The 21,389-nt window shown below is 42.5% G+C and overlaps 2 protein-coding genes across 3 annotated transcripts; both read right to left on the reverse strand.

Annotated features, from left to right (window-relative positions):
- Positions 1–2,755: 2,755 nt before the first annotated feature.
- On the reverse strand, positions 2,756–8,891 carry pkp2 (plakophilin 2). Of its 2 annotated transcripts, none has more exons than XM_054752688.1 (13): positions 8,599–8,891; positions 7,991–8,061; positions 6,055–6,554; positions 5,868–5,994; positions 5,596–5,803; positions 5,336–5,513; positions 4,890–5,007; positions 4,655–4,816; positions 4,356–4,532; positions 3,998–4,151; positions 3,724–3,916; positions 3,561–3,648; positions 2,756–3,402 (listed from the first exon to the last, which is right to left on the reverse strand). In XM_054752688.1, exons 1-13 carry the CDS (start codon positions 8,792–8,794, stop codon positions 3,334–3,336), a joined length of 2,241 nt encoding a protein of 746 aa, XP_054608663.1. In that variant the 5' UTR covers positions 8,795–8,891; the 3' UTR covers positions 2,756–3,333. The 2 variants fall into 2 exon arrangements, with proteins under 2 accessions (XP_054608663.1, XP_054608664.1); XM_054752689.1 differs by having other exon boundaries at positions 7,987–8,061; positions 8,599–8,744.
- A 1,087-nt stretch (positions 8,892–9,978) lies between these two features.
- nudt4b (nudix (nucleoside diphosphate linked moiety X)-type motif 4b) lies at positions 9,979–21,157 on the reverse strand. Its single transcript, XM_054753465.1, has 5 exons — positions 20,776–21,157; positions 15,260–15,370; positions 13,492–13,536; positions 13,330–13,417; positions 9,979–13,211 (listed from the first exon to the last, which is right to left on the reverse strand). Exons 1-5 carry the CDS (start codon positions 20,869–20,871, stop codon positions 13,009–13,011), a joined length of 543 nt encoding a protein of 180 aa, XP_054609440.1. The 5' UTR covers positions 20,872–21,157; the 3' UTR covers positions 9,979–13,008.
- Between the last annotated feature and the right edge of the window lie 232 nt (positions 21,158–21,389).

Below are 21,389 nucleotides of genomic sequence, written 5' to 3' on the forward strand. Positions count from 1 at the left end.
TGCAGCAGCGTCGCCGCAGCGGCAAGCGGACCCTTAAACAGGAGCATGCAGTGGCGACACAAACAACAATAAAAGTACTTATGTTGATCATAAACATCATTTAAGACTGCTTTCTTAAATCATTTTCTTACATTTTATTTGACTTTATTAAAGACTCTTTTTTTAAATGACTTTATTCCCATAATATTCTAACTTTTCCCAACCTACTTTTACAAAAATGACAACCTTTGTTTTGTTTCTCATACGACTTTTTAAAAAATAACGTATTTATTCTTTCGATTTCAACTCTATGCTACTAAAATGACAATATTTTAGATTACGACATTTTTCTCTGAATATTTTTACTTTATTCTTGTAAAATTACTGCAAATGTTTCAATTTTTGCTGTTTTTTGTTTGTATGGGTTTTTTTTTTAGTTTTCTTGTTATAAAATTATATTTGTTTAATGTGCTGCAAGCCAATAAAAAAAAAAAAACAGCCATGGGCCCCAAATGGCCCCCAGGCTGCACTTCGGATACCCCTGATTTATTAGTGAAGTATCTTTTTATTTACTGTAAATGATGTATTTTTATGTATGTATGTATGTATTTGCATGAAAATAACATGATGTATTTCAGTACACAATGACCCAACACTCAATGAGTCCCAAAGCTTGTCCGTTCTCTCAGCGAGTATCACATTAAATACACAACAACTCCTCCTCTTTGACGAGTCAGCATAAAAAGAAGATAAATCTCCATTGCTTAAGTGTGCGATTCTGCCTCGTAGTCTTGCTTTGAAGTCACACTTCCATACCGAGCGCTGCTGCATCGCTGCATAAATATGAAACAACTCGTGAGTCATATCAGGTCTTCCAAAATATTGCCTTCTCCAGTGTGTCACTGATTGTTGCAGGATCTCCAAAACGCAACAATAATGTGTTCATAACGATGACACGCTGAAAACCATGCATGTTTTGTGAGGACTGGAATATCGTGTGCGTGGCTTCCCTCCTCGGGGAAATGCGGACATTCAAAATCAATCGGCTTTGGAGCTCAAATTTCACGTATTGTAGCTTTAAATGGATTTTCTTGACACGCCGTCCCCTTATGCTGCTCATATGGACCTCCCCCAGTCTGCTCACGAGTTACTCGGACTGAAGCATTAAAAGTTCAAAAGCACTGACTTTGTCCTGGCCTTCATCCTTGTTGACCTCTCCAGATACAGACCATGTGACCTGAGGCGTTCCCTGCGCAGCCTCACTTGCTTCAGTGGTGGCATGAAAACATCAGATCCAGCAGATGGCGCTGTAGTCGGGGAAAGCAAGCTTGGCATTGTTACTTTCAGTCAGGGGTGTCCTAAGTGCGGCCTGGGGGCCATTTGTGGCCTGCGGCTATTTTTGTATGTGCCTGCAGCACATTCTACAAATGTCATTTAAAGGGACAGTTGGGATGTTTTTGACATGAAGTTGGACGACTTCCCCATCAGCAGTGTCGCGCATCAGCGGTGACTTACCCCCCCACTTCGTCCCATGAAAGTACAGAATTATTATGGAGCGTTATGAGGAGTTCCCGAAAGATTAGGACTGCTAAAGGCAACACTGTCGCCGCAAATGGAGCGAGGAAGGATGGCTGGAATGTCAGCATGCAGCGTGCGTTTTAAACTGCTGTATCTCATTGTGGCCACCAGATGGCAGTGTTTTGCAGGTGACGTCCTGCATCCTGATTGGCTGGAGACCATTGTCAATCAATGTCCTTCGTGCAGTTTCTTGTTGTGGTCAATGGTCCCTAGCAAACTAGCTAACTGTGTGAGCTGCTTGCTAACCGCCAATAAACAATAGAAGAAGATGCTAACCAGCAAAATGAAAAGGAACAATATGTTTTAACAAGGATACAAAAACGCTACAGCCGAACGGCGCCAGGATGAGGCGCTGCCAGAGGAGCGAATACACGTGAGTAACTTTATAATCTCTTGTGTCCAACCTAGTACGTTGATCAATGTAACTTCCGCTTGCCATTTTGCTTTGCTAGCTAATAGATGCTAACGAGGAAGGACGTTTTGAGAGTTAAAAAAAACATTAAGAACACAGTTGGACTCCTCACGCAACACGACAAGACGCCTGCCACATTGCACGCAAGCCGGGACAAAACTGTGGCGTAAATTTTCCACCAAAAAACACTCTAATCGGGGTGGACGCAAACAGAGGTCCCACTGTATACGTATATTTTATATTAGACACAAAAAAACCCAGTTTTCCCTACTAGGATTGTAGGTTGTAGTGTGTAGGAAACCAACAGAAGCGTGGAAAAACTGTTCTAGAGGTTAAACATAAACCCGCTAAATCATACCCTGGACTCCATTGGCTTATTTATGTTAGCAAGGCTGGCTACGACGGCGTTAATTAACTCCCAACATGTCCCCATCCTCAGTGAAAACACATGCAGAGTTGGTGACACGAACAGGGTGGTTCCTCATTCCTGAAATTCTTCAGAGATCAGACAGCTAAGGACACAAAAGATCCTCTGGGAAACATTAGCCTTTGGAACGGACAGCTCATTCGGTACACCTGCAAAATAACTTCCTCTTTGTTACGCTGCTTTCCCCCGGTGTCTAGACATGAAACGAACGGGGATGAGCCTCTCCCTTGCTGCACTAAACACAAGAAGCCTATTGTGTCAAGAATTTGGACACAGCTTTCCTTTGCTTCGTCCAAGAAAAAAAAAAAATAAATAAAAATCACACTGCACCAAAATAGAGACGATTAAGTGTCGAGTTCCTCAAATAGAAAAGCCAAGAGTTTAATCCATGTGTTATTAAAGCATATGAGATGCAGGGAGCTTATGCATTAATTATTTAAGGTCACTTGGGGACACATTTAGGGGTGAAAAGACAAAGTTTGATGAGAAATTATTACATGTCGCTCTACTGCCCTCTAGCGGACACGATAATAATAGCACGCAAATGAGTTCAAACGTAGGTGAAACGTCACAAAGAATACATAAATACCCTTTTAATTGAATGCCTTACCTTTCTTTTTACATTTCCAAGTTTTATAATGTTCATTAGAACACATTTTCATGTCAACTGCTCATAGGCCGAATTCATCTTTGTGTGTTCAGGCTATTCAACTATGAAATCATCAGTTTGATCACTCATCGGACATTAGCTTGTTTTAAGTTGCATAAATCATGGTTGGTTTTGTGTACAAAATATAAAAAAATATAAAAAAGTGAGGTTGGAGAACTACAAATGTCTTAAGTGTTCTATAGAATATAAAACGTTCAACTGCACTTGTGTTTTGTTTTGTTTTTTTTAGAAAAAAGAAGAAAGAAAACGGTGTCAGGTGTCTTCTCTTCAGTCCTGGATGGCGCTAACAGCCTTTGTCGTCCTTGCGTTAATAAAATCAGCTTTCCTGAAGCCACACTGTTTGAAAAAAAGCAGAGAAATAAACAGTTAATGCAAAAAGAAGTGACTCTAGAAAGGCACCAGTGATGCATGCGTTCATAAGCAACATTTGGCGCCCCCTTGTGGTCACTGATGGAAAACCATGCAAGAATGAACAGGCCTAGTCCATTGCTCACCTTCTTGTAGGTCCCATGGAGATCATTGTGCTTCCACATGGTGTGCAATAGGAGACATGCAGCTTGGCCCGCTCTGCTTGGTCCATAACTACAAAAATAAAGATTATTTGGCATGAAATGGTCCATACAGGAACAGGAAGTGGGAAGAATAACAGGAGCTAACCCGCTGTCCTTCTTGCTGATGTTGCAGATCTTGGGGAGGGCACCCTGACTCAGTATGGCTCTGACATTGTTCACATTGCGCTGGCTCAGGTTGATGAGGACGTGACACACGGACGCCGTCATATCCGAGGGAAGGTCTCTGCCCGTGTCGTTATTGGGCAGCAGCTCCACCACCTCTGGCAACACCTGCTTAACTTTAGCAGGACGTCAATGCCAAGAATGATACGGATCATAATGCCATACAGCAGATTTAAGTCACAGCGAGAGGCGGTTACCAATGTCAGGGTGCAGCTCCGAGAAGCGAGAGAGGTTTTTGATGAGCGACACGGCCGTCCTTCTCACGTCGCGCTCGCCCTCCTGCAGCACTTTCCTCACATGCTGAAGGCCATTTTCTTTGTGGACGATAGTGTAGGCGATAGCTTCAGTCATCTGCAAAAAAAAAAAAAACAACAACAACAATAAACAGAAACAGAAAAAACACACAATTAGCTCACAAAAAAATTTTATAGCAAAAAAAAAAAAAGGTGCCTTATATGGTTTGTCCACCAGAGGGCGACAAATCTCCACTCAAACGTTCACTCTCACTTTTTTTTTTTTTTAAACACCTTTCTAGACTACAACTACAAGAATTACCACTCCGTTCCCAGCCGTGATGTTCTGAAGAGCCCCGATGGCCGCCTCCTGCGTGTAGTGGCGCACGCTGCGGGCGATGAGCGACAAGTACATGCGGATGGTGATGGAGCTCCACAGCCATTCAATCCCGCGCGGGTTGGCCTTCTCCTCCAGCAGCATGCACTGATGCTCAGCTTGCTGTGCAAAGATGGTGGAATTTAGAGGGAATGTTGACTGATTTTGCAGCATTTTTGTTTGACCTTAAATTCCATATTTATGCAATGGAATCCCGACCTTGCAACGATAACATCTGAGATTACCTCTGTGCTTTTGCCGCTGCGTTGGGCAAAACAGCCCACAGTCTTGGCTTTGGGCTGTATGTGTTGCTGTGATTGCAGGAGATTTTTTGCATACTTGTCAGGCAGCTCCGACTCGATCTGATAGGACAAGTTGTGCAGGATGCAGACGCAGTTCTCTGTGGACTGTGGAGACGAAATGAACAGATTACTATCAAAATAAAGAGTGGACGCCAAAGGAAACGGCTATTAGTTTCACCTTGTCGTCCGTCTTGTAGTCAGATATGGTTCCTCGGATGTAGTAGACCAGCGAGTCAATGAGGTTCTCGCACTCCCTCATGGTTTTCCTTCCATCTGGACCAGAGGAGCTCAGGTTTCTGCAAACAGTAGATGGAAATCTTGTCTATTTATGATTAGGTTTTAACCATTGCATTATTATTCAAATATATTCAATATTATTGCTGTATTTTACTATTTTTTAATGGTTTATTTTTATTTATTAATAATTTTTTGTATATGATATGATTTTTTTTTTTTTTTAATTGTAGGTCTGTCTACTGTTTGAGAACAGACTGGAAGCCAATGGAATGTCTCCCTCTGGTGGTGAATGTGGTGAACTGCATTACAAAAAGTAAATTTACCATTTTTGTCAGAACACAAAAATGAGAAAATGCTCCAAGAGACACGTTAGTAGCAGTTAAATACCTGAGGCAGCCGGTCGCGCTGTGGAAGACTTCGTCATCCGCCAGGAGTTCGTCTTTTGGGTTATCCCCTTCGGAAATGCCAGAGGTTGGCACGAGGACCGACTGCGTGAGGACAGGCAAGGCTTCCCTGTTGAGGCTTTCCTTCAGGAGGTCGTGAGAAGACAGGTTCCACAGGAGGCCTGATGTGGAAAGATTCAAAATGAAGTTATTAAAGCTACTGATTTTAAAGATAAACAATCCAAAACGGCCGCCCAAACCAACCCGCCAGCTGTCGCCTGGTCTCCGTGTCGCGGCTGCTTTTCAGGACGCGCAAAGCGGTGGCCACTCCGGCGTTGTCCTTCACCTCCATCTTGTTCTCACTGCTCTGGTAGACGACGTTACGCAGGGCCCCGGCGGCGGCGCCTTGCACCTCCTCGTCGTCGCTGTGGAGGAGGTGCAGCAGCTTCTTGATGCCGCGCAGGTAATACACCTAAAAGATGCCACCTTATATTTACAATATCAATATGAGATACGCACGCATGCCCGGAACATACCATCCTCCTGGCGTCGGCGCTCTTCAAGCACTGAGACTGGATGTGAGCGGCGGCCCCGATCAGCGTGTCCTCGTTCTGCTGAGTCAGCAGGTTGACGGCCCTCTCTAGCGTCATCTCTGGAGGCTTCCTGGGTGCAAAAACAGTCTCAACCACAACAAACAAGACAAAAAAACAAATGAGATCTTACATAGCTGAGATACTGTTGGTTGGTATCTGCTGAAGAGCGGCCGGGGCATCCACCTCCACGGCCGAGTGTGGATTTGTGTTGAGTCTGTGAAGCTTCTCCCGCCTCACCATCCCATCATTGCCCTGCTCCTGCACGCTAATCCTGCTCTGATGGAAAACCGAATCATTCCAGCCTGACTCCAACCCACGAAACGACGCATCCGACCAGAGACGGAAGCTCCCGTTGGAGGGCGTGGAGGCGTGACGCGGCGCCCACCGAGGGACCTCCGAGAGGGCGTAGCGTTGATGGGAGCCCGGTGAGCGGCCGAGCAGGGAGCAGTTCCTGTGCGAGGCGCTGCGGCCCGGCATGGTGCAGGTTGTGGAAAAGTGGCGGCCATTGAACACAAAGTGGCGCTGTGGCGTTTCGGGACTCACGGGCGGGGACACCTCCACCCTCCTGGAGGGCCGCCGCACGTGCTCGGTGCATGAAAGAGAGAAGCTGTTGTAGCCACAGCCGTTTACCTGCGCAAGAAAAACATACCTGTTTAAATGTACAATGCAATCCAATTCAAAAACAACATAAAAAAAAAAAACAGTTGCGAGAATAAAGATGTCATTTTAGTAGCATAGAGTTGAAATATGAACAAAGACGTGTTTACACGTTTTTATAATCCCGAACGCCTGATCCCAACAAAGTATTTATACGCCTATTACGTTTTTGGCGCGGGACGCAAAAACAGGTGACGATGCGACTCCCCACTAATGCATGAACACTTCAGAGCAATTTTAAGCCATGAAAACGACCACGAGGTGACGGAAGTGCATTTCATCAGAGCGCCGCAGGGATCATGTGACTGCAAAAATCACACATGGCGTGGACGGGTGTAGCGTGCAGAAGGTTACACATCGTAGGGAAATTTCAACACAAGCGTACGTTCAGTTCTTAATGTGAAAACTGTAAATAGTCCATGGTGTTATGTTTGGAAATAAATTGTTATTTTGATGTAAAACAACCCCTGTTGGTGTTGCGGTATAGTTGTTTAGATATTTGCGCTGCCACAAAAGCAAAAAATATTTGTGTCAAAGTGAAAGTTATGCTTGAAATGTTTTCACAAAAAGCTGGTTTTCTCCCTGTTTTAGTCAGGAACTGATATTTTCCTGAAACGTACCTATGTTCTACTGCTGATTACTAAAGAACGGAAAAAGGTAGAAACAAACTTATCTTTTCTGTCGAAAGACAAGAGTCTAATCTTTCTTGTGGTAAGTTCCATGTTGACGTAGCCGCAGAACACAATATTCTGTGCGCCTTGAAAGACGAGTCAATATGGTCTCAAATGGACGCTACTGAAGGGGTTACATTTTGAAAAATGGCTGGGATTGAATGAGTTAAATTTCAATACATTTTCAGATTAATTTATATTTGTTTTTAATTCAATTTCAGTTTACTTTCAACTCATCTTAATTGAATTTCAATTGAATATTTATTTTACACTGGGTTTGCATATCGTCTTGGTAGGACCTTTATCAATTTCAGTAAGATAAACACCTCCGTATTGACATGAATGGTCTTCATGGCAAGCAATAATGCTAGCAAAGCATCCTGCAGCTATGAACCCAGCAGAGGGCGCCATCTCCCTCCCAATTTACTCAGCATTTTCCAGCAGGAAGATGCTGTGACAAGACTGATGTTGTGTAACTGCACGTTGTGTAAGTACACTACTGTATACTGTATGCCTGAAGTGGTTTTAATGTGTAAAACTGAATTTAAAATGTGTTTTATAAGTGTGAGAGGCATAAACCTAGTATAAAATGTCATTTATTAAATGAAATACAATAAAATAAAACACACCAAAAATAAAGTAAATAAAATAAAACAATGTGCAGTCCATCTGGGAATTAAAACACAAAAAAGTACTGCGACTGTGACTAAATAAAGAAATCAAATGAAACACACTGACGGTGGTGCGAGACCAGGCTCCATCGGTGGGGTCACAGCTTTTGGCGGCGCTCCTCTGTAAGGTGACGCTGCCTGAAACGAGTGGAGGTGTTGAGTTTCACGGTGTAATCACCTGAACGCATCACACACACTTCCTGAGTGGTGTGCAGGCAGTGGGACGTGGGCCACGCACACACACACACACAGACTCTTATTTTGACAGGCACGGCACACACGAATACACTGCAAACAGTGCAAGTGGACCCAATGCTGCACTAAGATGACACAATAAGAGTGACCAGAGTCCACATCTTTCCAAAGCATAAACAATAAAAGTGTGTCAGGTAAATGTTTTAATAAAGTTCAAGTTGATTGTTGGCCTCCATGTTGCTTTTTGAGGCGGCTGAATGAACCTGTTGGACCAGCAAAATACGATGTGACTTGCATGCGTGCATCTCCTCTCAAATCAGCCTTGCTTTTCAAGTCAATGAATGAAATGAAACTCATTTGTTTGGACGGTTTAATCCTCCATTGGGGCTCGTTGAAAAGAGAGTAGTGCATATATTGTTACGTGTACATGAGGTTAGCATTGTTTGAAGGTATAACGTGCATAAAAGAGGTGGTCTTTACCAGTAGACAGGCTTCTTCTTGCCTTCCGCGATAGTGTGAGTTGAACCTGCTGCTGCACCCTCAAGCTCCGGTCACTGCAGGGAAGCCTAGCCGAGGATCGAGGCCTAGGCTCGGCCGGCAGAGCCAAGCTGGTGTCGGTGTCCAGTCGGTGGTAGTCGAGCGCCGGTAAGGCCGATTTAAAGAACAATTCCTCCATGCTCGGTGAGCTTTATTATTTTTACGCCGACGCCATTCCTGGATCAGAGTTTAGACCTTTTTTTTTTTTTCCCGAACGTTCATGACGCCATTGTGGGCGGGGCCAAACGCACCTGTGGTGTCAGGTGACTCTACTGTGGGTTACTTTGTTACTTTTTTTTGTTCCTGTACACACCCAAACCCAGCGGGAAATAATTTGGCCTCTCAAATTACTTCCGACGTTTTTTTTGTTTGTTTTTTTATAATAATTATTGTATTTAAGAGATACTCGCGAAATGGCTGATGGGAGATGACGTCGCTCCATCCCCCCCACACAAGAACTTTTGAACAACTTTATTTATTTCATTAACTAAGCTTCTAGATAATAATTTATTTTCATATTATACCTATATTCGATATTTGTAATATGCAACTCTTCCATTATTAAGATAATACTGCACCTTACCAGTCATAAAGTAGGTTTTTATGTCATCAGTTATTCTTAAATCATACATACATTTTATGTTTAGAATATGCAATGCTGCAATTCTAGAGATAATAATGCGCATTTTTATTCATTTACCAGTCGTAAAGTAAGTGTTTATATCATATTTTATTCTCATATCTTATTATATTTTACATTTAGAATATGCAATACTGCCATTATGAAGATCATACGCCTCATTTTTTATTCATTTACCAGTCATAAAGTCAGTTTTTATATCATCATTTAGTTTTTATACTATACATACATTTTATAATATTAATAATATGAAATGTTGCCATGATAGAGACAATAAAGCACATTTTTTATTTATTTCAGTCATAAAGTGAGTTTTTACGTCATAATTTTTTATATTTTATTATATTTTACATGTATAATATGCAGTACTGCCCTTATAAGAATGATACACCTCATTCTTATTTATTTACCATGCATAAATTTGATATTTATATCATAACCTACATATTTGATCATATTTACAATATGCAATGCTTCCATTGTAAGAAAATAATGCTCATTATTGATTGATTGAATATGTTACGGTCATTTTGTCATTCGTGTGCAGTCCTGCAGAAGTGCACCGCATCATATCTTCCCTAGAAACCAAATACTGTACTCGGAAATGTACAAAAATTGCATAAGGTCGTACTGGGAAGATGGTGTGGTTTGCAGAGCATAATACAATATGGTATTTTAAAAAGTACATCTGCAGCATTTATTTCTCTCTATTGGTTCTCACTCACCAAAATACAGTATTAGGTGAAGGTTGCATTACCAGGAAACCCCACCCAGTGTCATTGCCATCTAATACAGTGACAAAGTGTCAGCCATTAACAGTAACAGAGGGGGGGCAGGGGTGTGGAAATTGTTGCAAGTATTCACCCTGCGGCCTTTTTTTTTCAATGAGTAAAAGGCCATTAAAAAGAGCGAAAGGAATCATCACCATGAGTTACAGTAAGAGTTCGCCCCCATTTAATGTTTTTTCTCTTGCCCCCCCCCCCACACAATATTTCCAGTTTAAAGTCAGTCATGTCCAATTACAAATCAAAAACAAATCACCGCTAGGGCGCTTTCACATTCAAAGTTGTCCAACTTGACAGAAACCAGCACTTGCATGAAGAAGAAGAGTCGGGGCTTTGACTTGAAGGTGTGATGTGCTGATGCATGACGAGTGGATTTCAAAGCAGTGAGGGGAGTTTGTCATTCATAAGTCACAACCTTTGACAACACAGTCATGACATCTCCACGACGCGCACTTTCTTTTTCCCATGAATAACATTCATCTGAAGTGGATTATGTCCGATTTGGCACAGTTTACATTCAAAATAACACATCTCCTGAGACCCAGCAATGCATTTTTGTCTTTTGTAAAGGACATGAGGACTTACAAGGACTGCTTTTTCATATAAACAACCCGTCAAAAGTTTTAGAACACCCCAATTCTTCCAGTTATGTTTCAGGGACCACAAAAAGGGTCAACAATTTCAAGCGGTTTTGCAGAAATGGTGGTTGATCAAACCTTGGCAGTTGGTGCTACAACGAACTCCTACAGGTGTTCCAAGTTCTGGAGTACTTGCTGCCTCCTCTGTCTGCATGAAAACAGCGTTCGGAACACACTGTGGTACTATACGCTTCATGAACATCAGTCGAACAGCATTGTGCTGGGGAAAGTCACTTGTTGCTGCAAAAATGGCAAGAAAATAACGGGAATGAACAACTTAACACTTAAAAATGTAGCTTTTTCCTCCAGAGAAATTGGAGTGTTCTAAAACTTTTGACCGGTAGTGTAATATGACAACTGTTGATGCAAATGCAGCGATAAGCAGAAATGCCTGATGATATTATGACTGAAAACCAAACAAAATTCAAGTTCAAGGGAAGGTTTTCACTGTTTTGGTCATGTCCAGTGTTAATATAGCCGTACGCATAGAATATAAAACATAGACATGCGCAGCTGTCAACTGCTTTACATTTCTAATCATTTTCGTGTGTTTTGCATCAAAAAATAAAGTAACTTCTCGATGATGGATTCATGAATAGACAGGACTTGACGTGCCAATAGATGGTATCACATGAGGCGTGACTGTGACCCATGCCCAATCATGAGTCATTGAAGTAAATTCAGTTGAAATATATTTCTGGGTCTCAGGAAGTTAAGGTGGGGGAGGGACCTTTTCCTACTTGAAGCAACGGCTTCCAATTATAATAATCAATGCACAATCAGGAGCCGCTTTTTATTCCCCGTTATTGCCTTTGACTTTCAAAGTAGTCGTGACTGGCATCCAAAGCATCCTTCAAGTGGCGCATTGTAACTTGTACACTCATATCCGGCTGGGTTGGCGTTCTCCAGTTATTTCGACACAGTTAAAAAGATATAAAACGGTGTTCATTCAGGTTAAAAACACTCGGAAGCGTTTAGCAGCTTCTCTTTGTAATATCTGAAGTTATTTTTAGCACAAGGCGTGAGCCAAGCGTCTCTTCAGGACCTCCCGGGCGATCCCAGCAATTCATTTTCTCAGAACACGTGCAGCCGTAGAGGCAGAAAACGTTAAAAAGTCCAAACGGAGGCCGTTGAAAAGGCCACAGATAGTCGCATATGAGCGCAGACCTTGAAGTCAGTTTGAAATGTGGGAACCGTGCGACTCCATTGCAGGACACTTTGGCTAAAGTTGAACAAGAAGCAGCGCTGCTCACCTGCTTGTTTCGTTTTAGCTGAGGTAGCGATTGACAGACAGCAGGTCGAGCCTCATGTCACCTTTCACCTGGACACTTGGGGCCCAAACGGAAAGTACTTTCAGTCCTTTTGAATCTCTTTTAACTACCAACGAATATTCGGGCCACAACGCGTTGAAAAAGATCATCAAATACAAATTGCACGAATAAACTTGTATTATAAGAACAAAAATGTAACAATACAAAAATAAAGTCAGTTTTTCAAAAATAAAGTCCAAATTTTAAGTGATATATTTTCTGACAAATATATTATTAAATATAGTAAAAAAAAAATAAAAATTGACTTTTTTCATTTTCAGAATTTTTAAATATTTTTTTTTACATTTTCATCAAAAATGATGTTTTTTTCCACCCCCCCACATATTACTAAATTTTCGGTTAAAAAGTATGACTTTACTGGCACAGTATTACAACTTTATTTTGATAATTAGAACTCAAATGTATACATCCTTTTACTCTTGTCCTAAAAATAATTATTTTTTTTACAATTATGACTTTATTTTATCCGTTTAATACTTTCAGAGTGACCCCAATACTCGTTGGTAGTATATATATATGTACTGTATATGTATAATTGATCACATGTGAATGCCTGTTATTCACTAAAATGAAACAAAGACCTTCTATTCAGATGATGTCCCCATGCACTAAAGACATCCTTAGGTCTGCACCGTCATGCTTTTTATTGAGCAGACAGTGTGTGTGTGTGTGTGTGTGTGTGTGTGTGTGTGTGTGTGTGTGTGTGTGTGTGTGCTGTGCTAGAAGAAAACAAACATTCATACAAAGTATGTGTAAGGCATGCCAGCAGAGTCCCAAGCTGCTCGTCATGGTGATAAAAATGGATGAGAGGCGCCAGCTTTGCCAACACCAGTGGTCTCCACCTGTGAGTCTCGTTCACAAGAGCTCTGGCGATGGCTTTGGTCCGTCCAGCAGTTAAGACTATTTACAGATCCATGCGAGGCTGTACAAAAAGGTTCAGTCTGGACCCGGCGGAGGTCCTATCTGCGGGAGGGTGTGGTGGCGGTGGCGCTGTAGTGGGGGTAGTTGTCGTTGGCCGTCGGCGGCGGGCTGGCCAGGATGGAGTTGCCGTTGGTGGGGGAGCAGCTGAGCTGGAGTCTCCGCAGGTACTCGGCGTGGACGGGCTTGTGGCTCTGCAGGACTTTGATGGCCTCGTCCACCGTGAACCACTCCCGCTTGCGGCCTGCGGGGGGAGACAAAGCACAGACTTGTTAAATAGCTGACAGATGAAACTGCGGTATGTTGACACTGTGGTGCATGTAGGCTAGACACACACACACACACACACACAGGCAGTGCACCTATGTTCACAGAGTCTTCCCAGGCCTCCAACGTCTCTGTGACAGTCAACACGTACACGTAGGTCCGATGCTTCCGATCTTGGTTTTGCTTCAGGAATAAAAAAAGGTTTATTTGGAATACTCAAAAAAAAACACCACTTTCCGGCTTAGCGTGACGCTTACCTCAAAGACGCCGAGCAGACGTCCTAGCTTGCCCTTCACGCCAGCCTGAGGAGTAGAAGCGAGAGTTGTTATCAAGTCATGGAAATAAAACAGCTGACCTGAGTTTATTTACTTCCGGGAAATCAAGGCATGACACATGTTCCCCCCCGTCTCGGCCCCTGTGTGCGGAAGACTTGTGCCAACGCTCAGGCATCCCGCAAGGAGCCAAGTTTAGACCGTCGTCCGTCGTGACAGAGGAGACAAGCGTCCAGCGCCTGCCGACTGACACCTCACAGCCCCTGCAAATATGTTCACCTCACGGCTGCTGCGCCATCACCAGCTTCAGATATATGCACTTTTACCCCCACCAAGGACATCTGCAGCCTGTCAGCTCCCGTACTTGATGCACGCTTGCACACGACCACAACGTATTGCGCTGGACCCAACGGTTTACATTTACTTCTTTTTCTACCCATTTCTTTGCAATCACCGTTTTTCATGACTAGAAAACCAACAGGAGCCAAAACCATCGACTGAAAGAGTTTCTTTGGCCAACAGAAGTGTTACTCATATTATTAAAAAGGACAGGTCAGTCCAGTCAGTCAAGCGGAGCGTTCATCAAAGTCACACAAGAACATGAACAGATTTTGGACCTCGGTGCACACATAAGGCATTATAAGGCGCCCCCTCTCTCCCTTTTGGAGAAAATGTAAGACTTTGAAGTGCGCCTTATGGTCGGTATTTGTATTTTACTGCATTTAGCCATTTGTATGCTTGTAAATGCTTTGTTTAGGCCAATAAGAAGTACAACTTGCTTCAATATGCATTTCAAAGCCGTATTCACCCACAAAACAGCAATCATTTATTAACAAATTTTTGAAAAACTGCAATCAAGTGTGGGTGCGATGTTCGAACCGCCATGCAGCGACTATTTCACAAAAGCTATGTACTGAATAATCCCTCAACAGCATTCCCGGGCCGGAAAAGTGTCGTTTCAGCAACTTGAAAAAATGCGATTTCGCGACACTGAAAAAACGGGCGAAAATCCACCCCTCGGAAAAGTTGTGTAAGGAGCAAACCAGGGACAGGATTTCTAACCCGTGTGGGAAATGAGGCAGGGCTATATTAACCTTCAGAGACTAGACCGACCAGAACGGACTGTGATGGCCACCGTTCTGCGGTTGACTGACAATCAGCGCAGGTTGTAGTCTGCCTTTCACTGTCGTCATTTGGGATAGCCTCCAGCCGCGGCCCCTACCTTGCAATATAAAAATGGAGTGTTTACCTTTTGTAGCATTGTCTTTTTTTAACTGATAAACTACAGACTAAAGAAGTGAAAAAAAAACCACAAATAAATTCACCTGAATTGTATTAAGAGTTAGAAAACCATTTATAGTAAATACATTTTATAATTCCATCCCAAAATGTCGTGTTTCTGATCTATTTAACTCCTCATTGTTCAAGAGCTAATGCCACAAGGGCTATGTAGTAATACATACAGTATATAAAAACACAAAAATATTAAACTATTTCATCAAGCTCCATTTCATAATTTTCTCTAAATTGTTCTATGTGGTTATGATCTATAGAGGTACTCAAAGACCTCCCAACAGACATGTTTAACATTTAAATTGAAACCCATCTTGTCTGTTACTCATGTAGTGATTAAGATCCAGTGTCATAGGAGGTATGCAATCAAAACATTTTATGAGAAAAAAAATACTATCAAATCTGTCAAATTTGCTCATATTTTCCCCCAATTTATTCTGTGTGTTTCTGATCCATTCACCTCCTCAAAGACCTCCCGCACCGCCGCTCCACAGGGCTCCTCCTCGGGCTCCATCCCTCCTCCGGGAACGATCCACTGGTCCGGATGCCGACTGCTGCTGACCAACAAGACCTGTGCAAACAAAATAAAAGCACAGTCTCAATATTGTTCCACATTTTGTACGACGACAGTGCACAAATAAAAAAAAAATACAATCACTGGGCGACTATGTTATTAGTTATTAGTCATATGTATTATTATTATTAGTCATACTTTTTGGAATATTTCTTTAACAACAATGCACGTAAAATGCATGCATGGGCCACTCAAATTCGACCAGAGCACCCCTCCTTGTGGCTTGAATTACACTACAGCTGCAGTGTGCACCGATACGCGGGGATCACATGTGCCCCCGTCTGCCGTTTCTGGAAGCATCCGCGACACAGGGAGCACAACACAGCTGCTGTAAACATTAGCAAACCTTTGACGCAGGTACTATATTAAAAATGTGTATCAACAAGAGGTCTAGAATAGCCCAAGGACACACAAGCACGCGTCTTATGAGCCACTTTTGCAGCCATTCTACTGTAAAATCCTTCCAAAATGTCATGTCAGGCAGCGTGTGCAACAGACAACCATGTGATCAGATCACATGTAAGCTCCTCTCTTGCTCCTTTAATGAGATTGAAAGTGCAAGCAGGAGGCAAACTGACTGGCGCTTGCCTTCCGACACGTGCAACAGCAACAAAAAAGTCCAATAAGAAGCGCAACGGGCTCCTACTGCAGCCCTCGTGCACTCGTAGAAGGCACACAGGTAACAGCGAGGTGTTTCTGCTGTCCAACAGGTGTAGTGTACCGTATTATTGACGCCCGCCATGCAAACAGGGTCCTCACTAGAACGCAGCACAGTGGAACAATGTAACCCGCATGGAAAAGAAAGGAATGGCTTTCTTTATTTGCCTATCGGTCACCTGATCAAAGAATTCATTCATTCTTTGTGTTTGGGGCGTGGCTGCAAAGCCCTCACTGTCCTGTCGAGGCTTGTGTTGGTACAAAAACAAAAAGCGGCGTCTACGGAGAGGACAAAACACACTTGTGCTGCGTGGTTGCCAGGCCACACGGGACAACAGCGGTTTAGTTTTCACGAATACAGGAATGTAGCGCGCTAAATCCACATACTACAAAGTGTGTATAATTAGGCGTCGCGCGCCCCGTGCTCACGCTGGACGTTGCAAAAACATTGCTGAGATGCACATTTGATCGACACCTATTAAATGTGACGACAAGAAGGGGATGCAGTTCACAAGCAACCTAACCTTTATTGTGCAATAACACCAAACTCCTTCCTGAATTCCAATGAAACGACATGGATTTACGACCATTCTAACGCTCTACAAGAAAGAAAAATGGCAAAAACACTTAAGAACCCAAGCTTGCCCTGTCCAGATGGGGGCTAGAGGGTGATTAAATAGTTACAAATAATTAGAATATTCTCCACATTTTTGTATTATTACATCATAGTAAAGTATTATAATAGTAAATATCATTCATATTAACACTTGTATTATTTATTTTGTTATGCCCATAATCATACTTGAGTAAGATTGAAATAAAAACAAAGATAATAATAATAATAATAATAATAGGATCAGACTTATTTTAAATTAAATTAAACATATTTTTTAAATATTTAAAATTGCAATTAAAACATAACAGGATCCGATTTTAAAATTTAATTAAAAATATTCTTCCTGACCTTTTTTTGTGAATCAAATTGTTTAATAATTTAATAATATTATTTACATTTCCATTATTTTTTCTGCCTATGAATTATTTTCCTGTAAATTTCCAGCAATACTTCAGGTCTCGTTTCAAGTAATGTCAGGTAAATGTTACTAAATGTTCATCAGAAGCACTCAAATATGATTTTCTTTTTGAAATCTGTCAAATAACAAGCAAGCTTGCAGCAACGCAGAAATGAGACAACCTGTCTCAGACGCTTGCATGACAACCAAAACAAAATATCTCACACCGTCACGATAGGTAGGTCAGCGGCCGAGTGACAGCTGGAACTCCTGAGCACAGAAACCTGAGTTTATATTTGGAAAGAGGGCCAAGTGAGAAGGAAAGAACGAAACCCCAGAAGCCCTGCAAGTGTTTCCCGGTGATATGTGACTGCCGGGCAATTCACAGCAGTCCTCCGGGGGTGCTTATTCGGGGTGACTTACTGTAAATCGCCTCCAGGGGAAGGGGTGACGAAACCTTGGACAAAATGTCGCACACATCAAACAAACATGGCAAGCAAAAGCTTTAAATAGAAGCAACATTACACATCGTTCCATAGAGGAGGTGAGAAAAATGGTTAAAATAGAAAAGCACGGTGGAGAGGACCGCAAAGTATCCCACTGGGCATGTCAAAATGTTCCACATAACGTTATGACCCGTGTTCTTACTGGACAATGGCGGACAGACGACCATAAATCCCAGTTGTTATACAGTAAATGGAATCTCCGCTCGTCACACAGCGACTGGCATGGCGTGAGAGGTATACTCTGCAGGACATAAACACCTGCAGGTGCTCAAAGTGCAGCCTTGGGGCCATTTTCGGCCCGCAGCTTGATTTATTGGCCTGCGGCAAATTCTGAAAATGCAATTAATCCCTTACTAACTCATCCAAACCAAAAATGTGTTTTTATAAGCCTGAACGCCCAATCCCAAGGATGTATTTTTGCACGAGAGGCAAAAAGAGGTGGTGATGCAACTGCACAGATGTCACTTTCAGAGCAGCTTTAAGCCATAAAAATGGCCACGAGGTGGCATTTCATAAGACCTCGGCATAGAACATTTGCATGTAAAAATCACACTCGACAGCAAGGAGGAAGTGGAAGAGCATGGAGGAGTGTAGCGTGCAGAAGAAGGCAAAAAGATGGTTTTCTCCCTTTTCTCGTCGGAAACTGATATTTTCCTGAAACTTACCTATGTTCTACTGATGATTACTAAAGAACCGAAAATGGTAGAAACATTTTTTTTTCCTGGTGAAAGACGGGAGTCTAATCTTTGTTTTGGTAGGTTCCATGTGGGGGGGAGACGTGAAGAAAAGCTAAGTTGTAGCTGTAGATGCAACCCGGCACAGCTTGTGATTAAAGTGATGAAGAGTTAATAGGCCTGCTTAATTCTACACCACCCACAGAACACTACCTCTTTTAGAAGAGTCTAACGACGACGACGATTTGTCCTTTTTTTAAATATCTCCTCCTCCTCCACCACAACGACGTATGCTCGACCACTCCCCTTCAAAGGTAAATAACATTTATCATTACATATTATTATATCAGTTTTATTATTGTTTTTTTCATAAATTATCCTCGTTTAATATTACTACTGCATCCAAACTCATATTTACATACATACACATATACTGTATATGTATACACGTACATTTAGTACCTATATCATTGCTAATATTACCTTTTCCCCTACTTAAGAACAATTCGACTTAAGAAGGGTCGTCTGGAACCAATTGTGTTCATTAGTTGGGGACTTAGTGTACATGATTACTTTTGACACTATATGCTTTGTTTGGACACTCCAGCACTTGAGGGATATTCTGGACGACATAAACACCTCGTCCAACTCAACGAGGAGCTCCTAAATGTCACCCTGGATGGAATATAAATAGAATCATTTGCATTAATAAGCTAGTATCCACAATTAACGGGCCAGTGTTGACCATTCTAGTAGTTTAACTGACAAATGCAGGTCATGACGGAGTCATTGGGGTCATTCAATTCCCATCAATCCGAGCTGCAATGGCCTCTCATGTGTCCTGGAAGTGATTGTGTGGGTTTAGAGGGGGTGCATTGCCGTGACAAAGTCCAACATTTAACGCCCTCGTTGGGCTGGAAAAGAAGCTCTTTGTTAAAAGGTAAATCACAGCCAAGACCTTCAGAATGCTTCAAAGCAATGTCACCTCTGCCATTACATGAGCAGGGCCATAAAATTCTGACATTTCCAAGCCGTAGTATTCACACACGGGCCCCTGAAGTACTCAAGAGTACCTCCTACCACAAGTGACATAACATCTGTGTGCAAATCCAAGCAGATGTTCTGTAGTGCTATGCAAAAGCGAAAAAAATAGCACAATACGGTGACAGTGAACATTTTTATCCCAAAAGGCAAATTTCATCCTCTTTAAGACGTCAACACGCTTCCTACCGCGGTGTTATTACACAGTGGACGTACACGGGAAAAAGCAAACAACCACAAAGCGCCAATTCTCGTTTGTCTTCACTTTTTGTCCCGAGGCAGCTGGATTGGAAAACCGAAAGGAAGACGGCCGATGGCTCACGAGCAGCGCCGACCACGGTGTTCATCATGTAACTGTGTCAAGGGGGGCGGGATTCATATCAGACCCACATTACATGTGGTTTTGTTTTTGTGTCTTTCGGCTTTTCCCGTCAGGGGGTCACCACAGCAAATCAATCGCATGTTTCATTTGGATTAGTTTTTACACAGGCTGCCCTTCCTGGCGCAACCTTTCCATCTCTCCGAGCTTGAACATCTCCAGTGGCTCGGTCTTGGGGGCCTGGCTGGGAATCAAACCCTTGCAGTCTGCACAAATCCCATGTACCATTACACCACCAAGGCTCATAAGTCGCAGTTACTAATATGTATTAATAAATTCAGGGTGAGCAACACTGCCAAAATTAGTGACTGTGTAACAGGCCTGTATCTGATATGCAGGGACGTACTGACATGAAAACTATAGAATAGCCTTATAGCTTTATGTTGTGTGTTCTGATGAAATCTAGAGGCATTTAGGCACATTTTAATGAGGACTTGTGTTCAAAACAAAACAATACCCCTTATAAAAAAGACACAACAACACATGCCTGTCAGCTCCAGTTCATTATTTACATGCTGCGGCCCCTTTAAACACTCATTTGCACAGACGCGATGCACCAAACTGGCGAGTCAAGATGCAGCAAAAACTTAGATGTCCACTAATTGCGACATGATTAGGGTGCTATACACGAAAACACGAATACATTCGATTAAACACTGACGTTATGTCCCAACGAGTGGATGAGAAAACCCGGTGCAATAAAGCGCCTCGCCCCCTTTTGTGTCGGCTACAAGCTAGCAAGAGGCTATGCGGAAATGCATGCGTCGACATTCAAAATAAAAGCTTCACTTCAATGTCAGGCGTTGTGTCATTAGGATACAAATAGACCAAGTGTGTTATTTTGAAACGGAAAAAACAATAGTACGGCGTTGCTAACGAGAGACCCCAATGACGACGCTGTTTTTTTTTTTTGCTAGTGACTCCTCAAACTAGCCCAAACTGGATGGTCCAATCACAAAAAGCGTCATGATAAAACAATGACAAACACATTCAAAATATAAATACGGTCTGGCGCCTTTAGTCAGAATAACACGAAACGTCTGCATTGTTCAAGCCGACTGGTCATTTTTAAGTCACGACCCCCAGATTTCGTATAATGGGCGCCCAAAGTAGTCCGTGTGTGTGTGTGTACCTCCTCTTCGCGCTCGTTCTTGAAGCACAAACACGCCGCTCGCTTCTTGAAACCGTCGCCATCGTATGTCCTCGTTTGGTTGGGTTTCAGCTTCATCCTGGACGAACCAGCAACAATTTAAAAAATGCAAAGAAAAATGGTTGAATTGAGCGTGCAGTTAGCAACGCAGCAGCCGCATCACCGCTGCTATCTAAATCCGTAGAAGGTGCCAGGTGTGTTTATGTGTTCCTCGTTTAATTCGATGTCAAAAACGGCAAGTCAAAGCTCCAGTGGTTGTTTTAAGTTCTCCTGTAGGCAGTGAATGAAGAGCCCCGGGCAGGGATTTTATGTAGACGGCCCTCCTCTGGGTCCATTTGCGCATGGCCGCTGACTCAGTACGGAGGAAAACGCCGAGTGGAGTTTGACATATACAGGCCACGCCCCCCAAAACAAAAGGGAAGCCTATTGGATGGAGTATTTACGAGTAGGCGGGGTTTCAGGGCTGATTGACGAATCATCCAAACTGTAATCTTCCTGCAAAATGACAACTAAAAGATAATAACTGAGGGCAATCATCATTACTGATTTTATCATGCAAAATGTTAAATAAAATGATCATTTATTCTCATTAAAAC

The sequence above is a fragment of the Dunckerocampus dactyliophorus genome, chromosome 15 (genome assembly GCF_027744805.1).
Source record: "Dunckerocampus dactyliophorus isolate RoL2022-P2 chromosome 15, RoL_Ddac_1.1, whole genome shotgun sequence".
NCBI classification, from domain to species: Eukaryota; Metazoa; Chordata; class Actinopteri; order Syngnathiformes; family Syngnathidae; genus Dunckerocampus; species Dunckerocampus dactyliophorus.

Bases quoted from the DNA above. Each gene is read 5' to 3' on its own strand.
- pkp2 (XM_054752688.1), bottom strand. From the start codon at position 8,794: ATGGAGGAATTGTTCTTTAAATCGGCCTTACCGGCGCTCGACTACCAC. The intron at 6,555-7,990 runs GTCAGTGTGTTT...TTTCTTGCGCAG, and splicing joins GAGCCTGGTCTCGCACCACC to GTAAACGGCTGTGGCTACAA. The intron at 5,804-5,867 runs GTATGTTCCGGG...GGCATCTTTTAG, and splicing joins GCGCCGACGCCAGGAGGATG to GTGTATTACCTGCGCGGCAT.
- nudt4b (XM_054753465.1), bottom strand. From the start codon at position 20,871: ATGAAGCTGAAACCCAACCAAACGAGGACATACGATGGCGACGGTTTC. The intron at 13,537-15,259 runs GTGAATGGATCA...TCTACTCCTCAG, and splicing joins TGCGGGAGGTCTTTGAGGAG to GCTGGCGTGAAGGGCAAGCT. The intron at 13,418-13,491 runs GTAAGCGTCACG...TTATTCCTGAAG, and splicing joins GTCTGCTCGGCGTCTTTGAG to CAAAACCAAGATCGGAAGCA.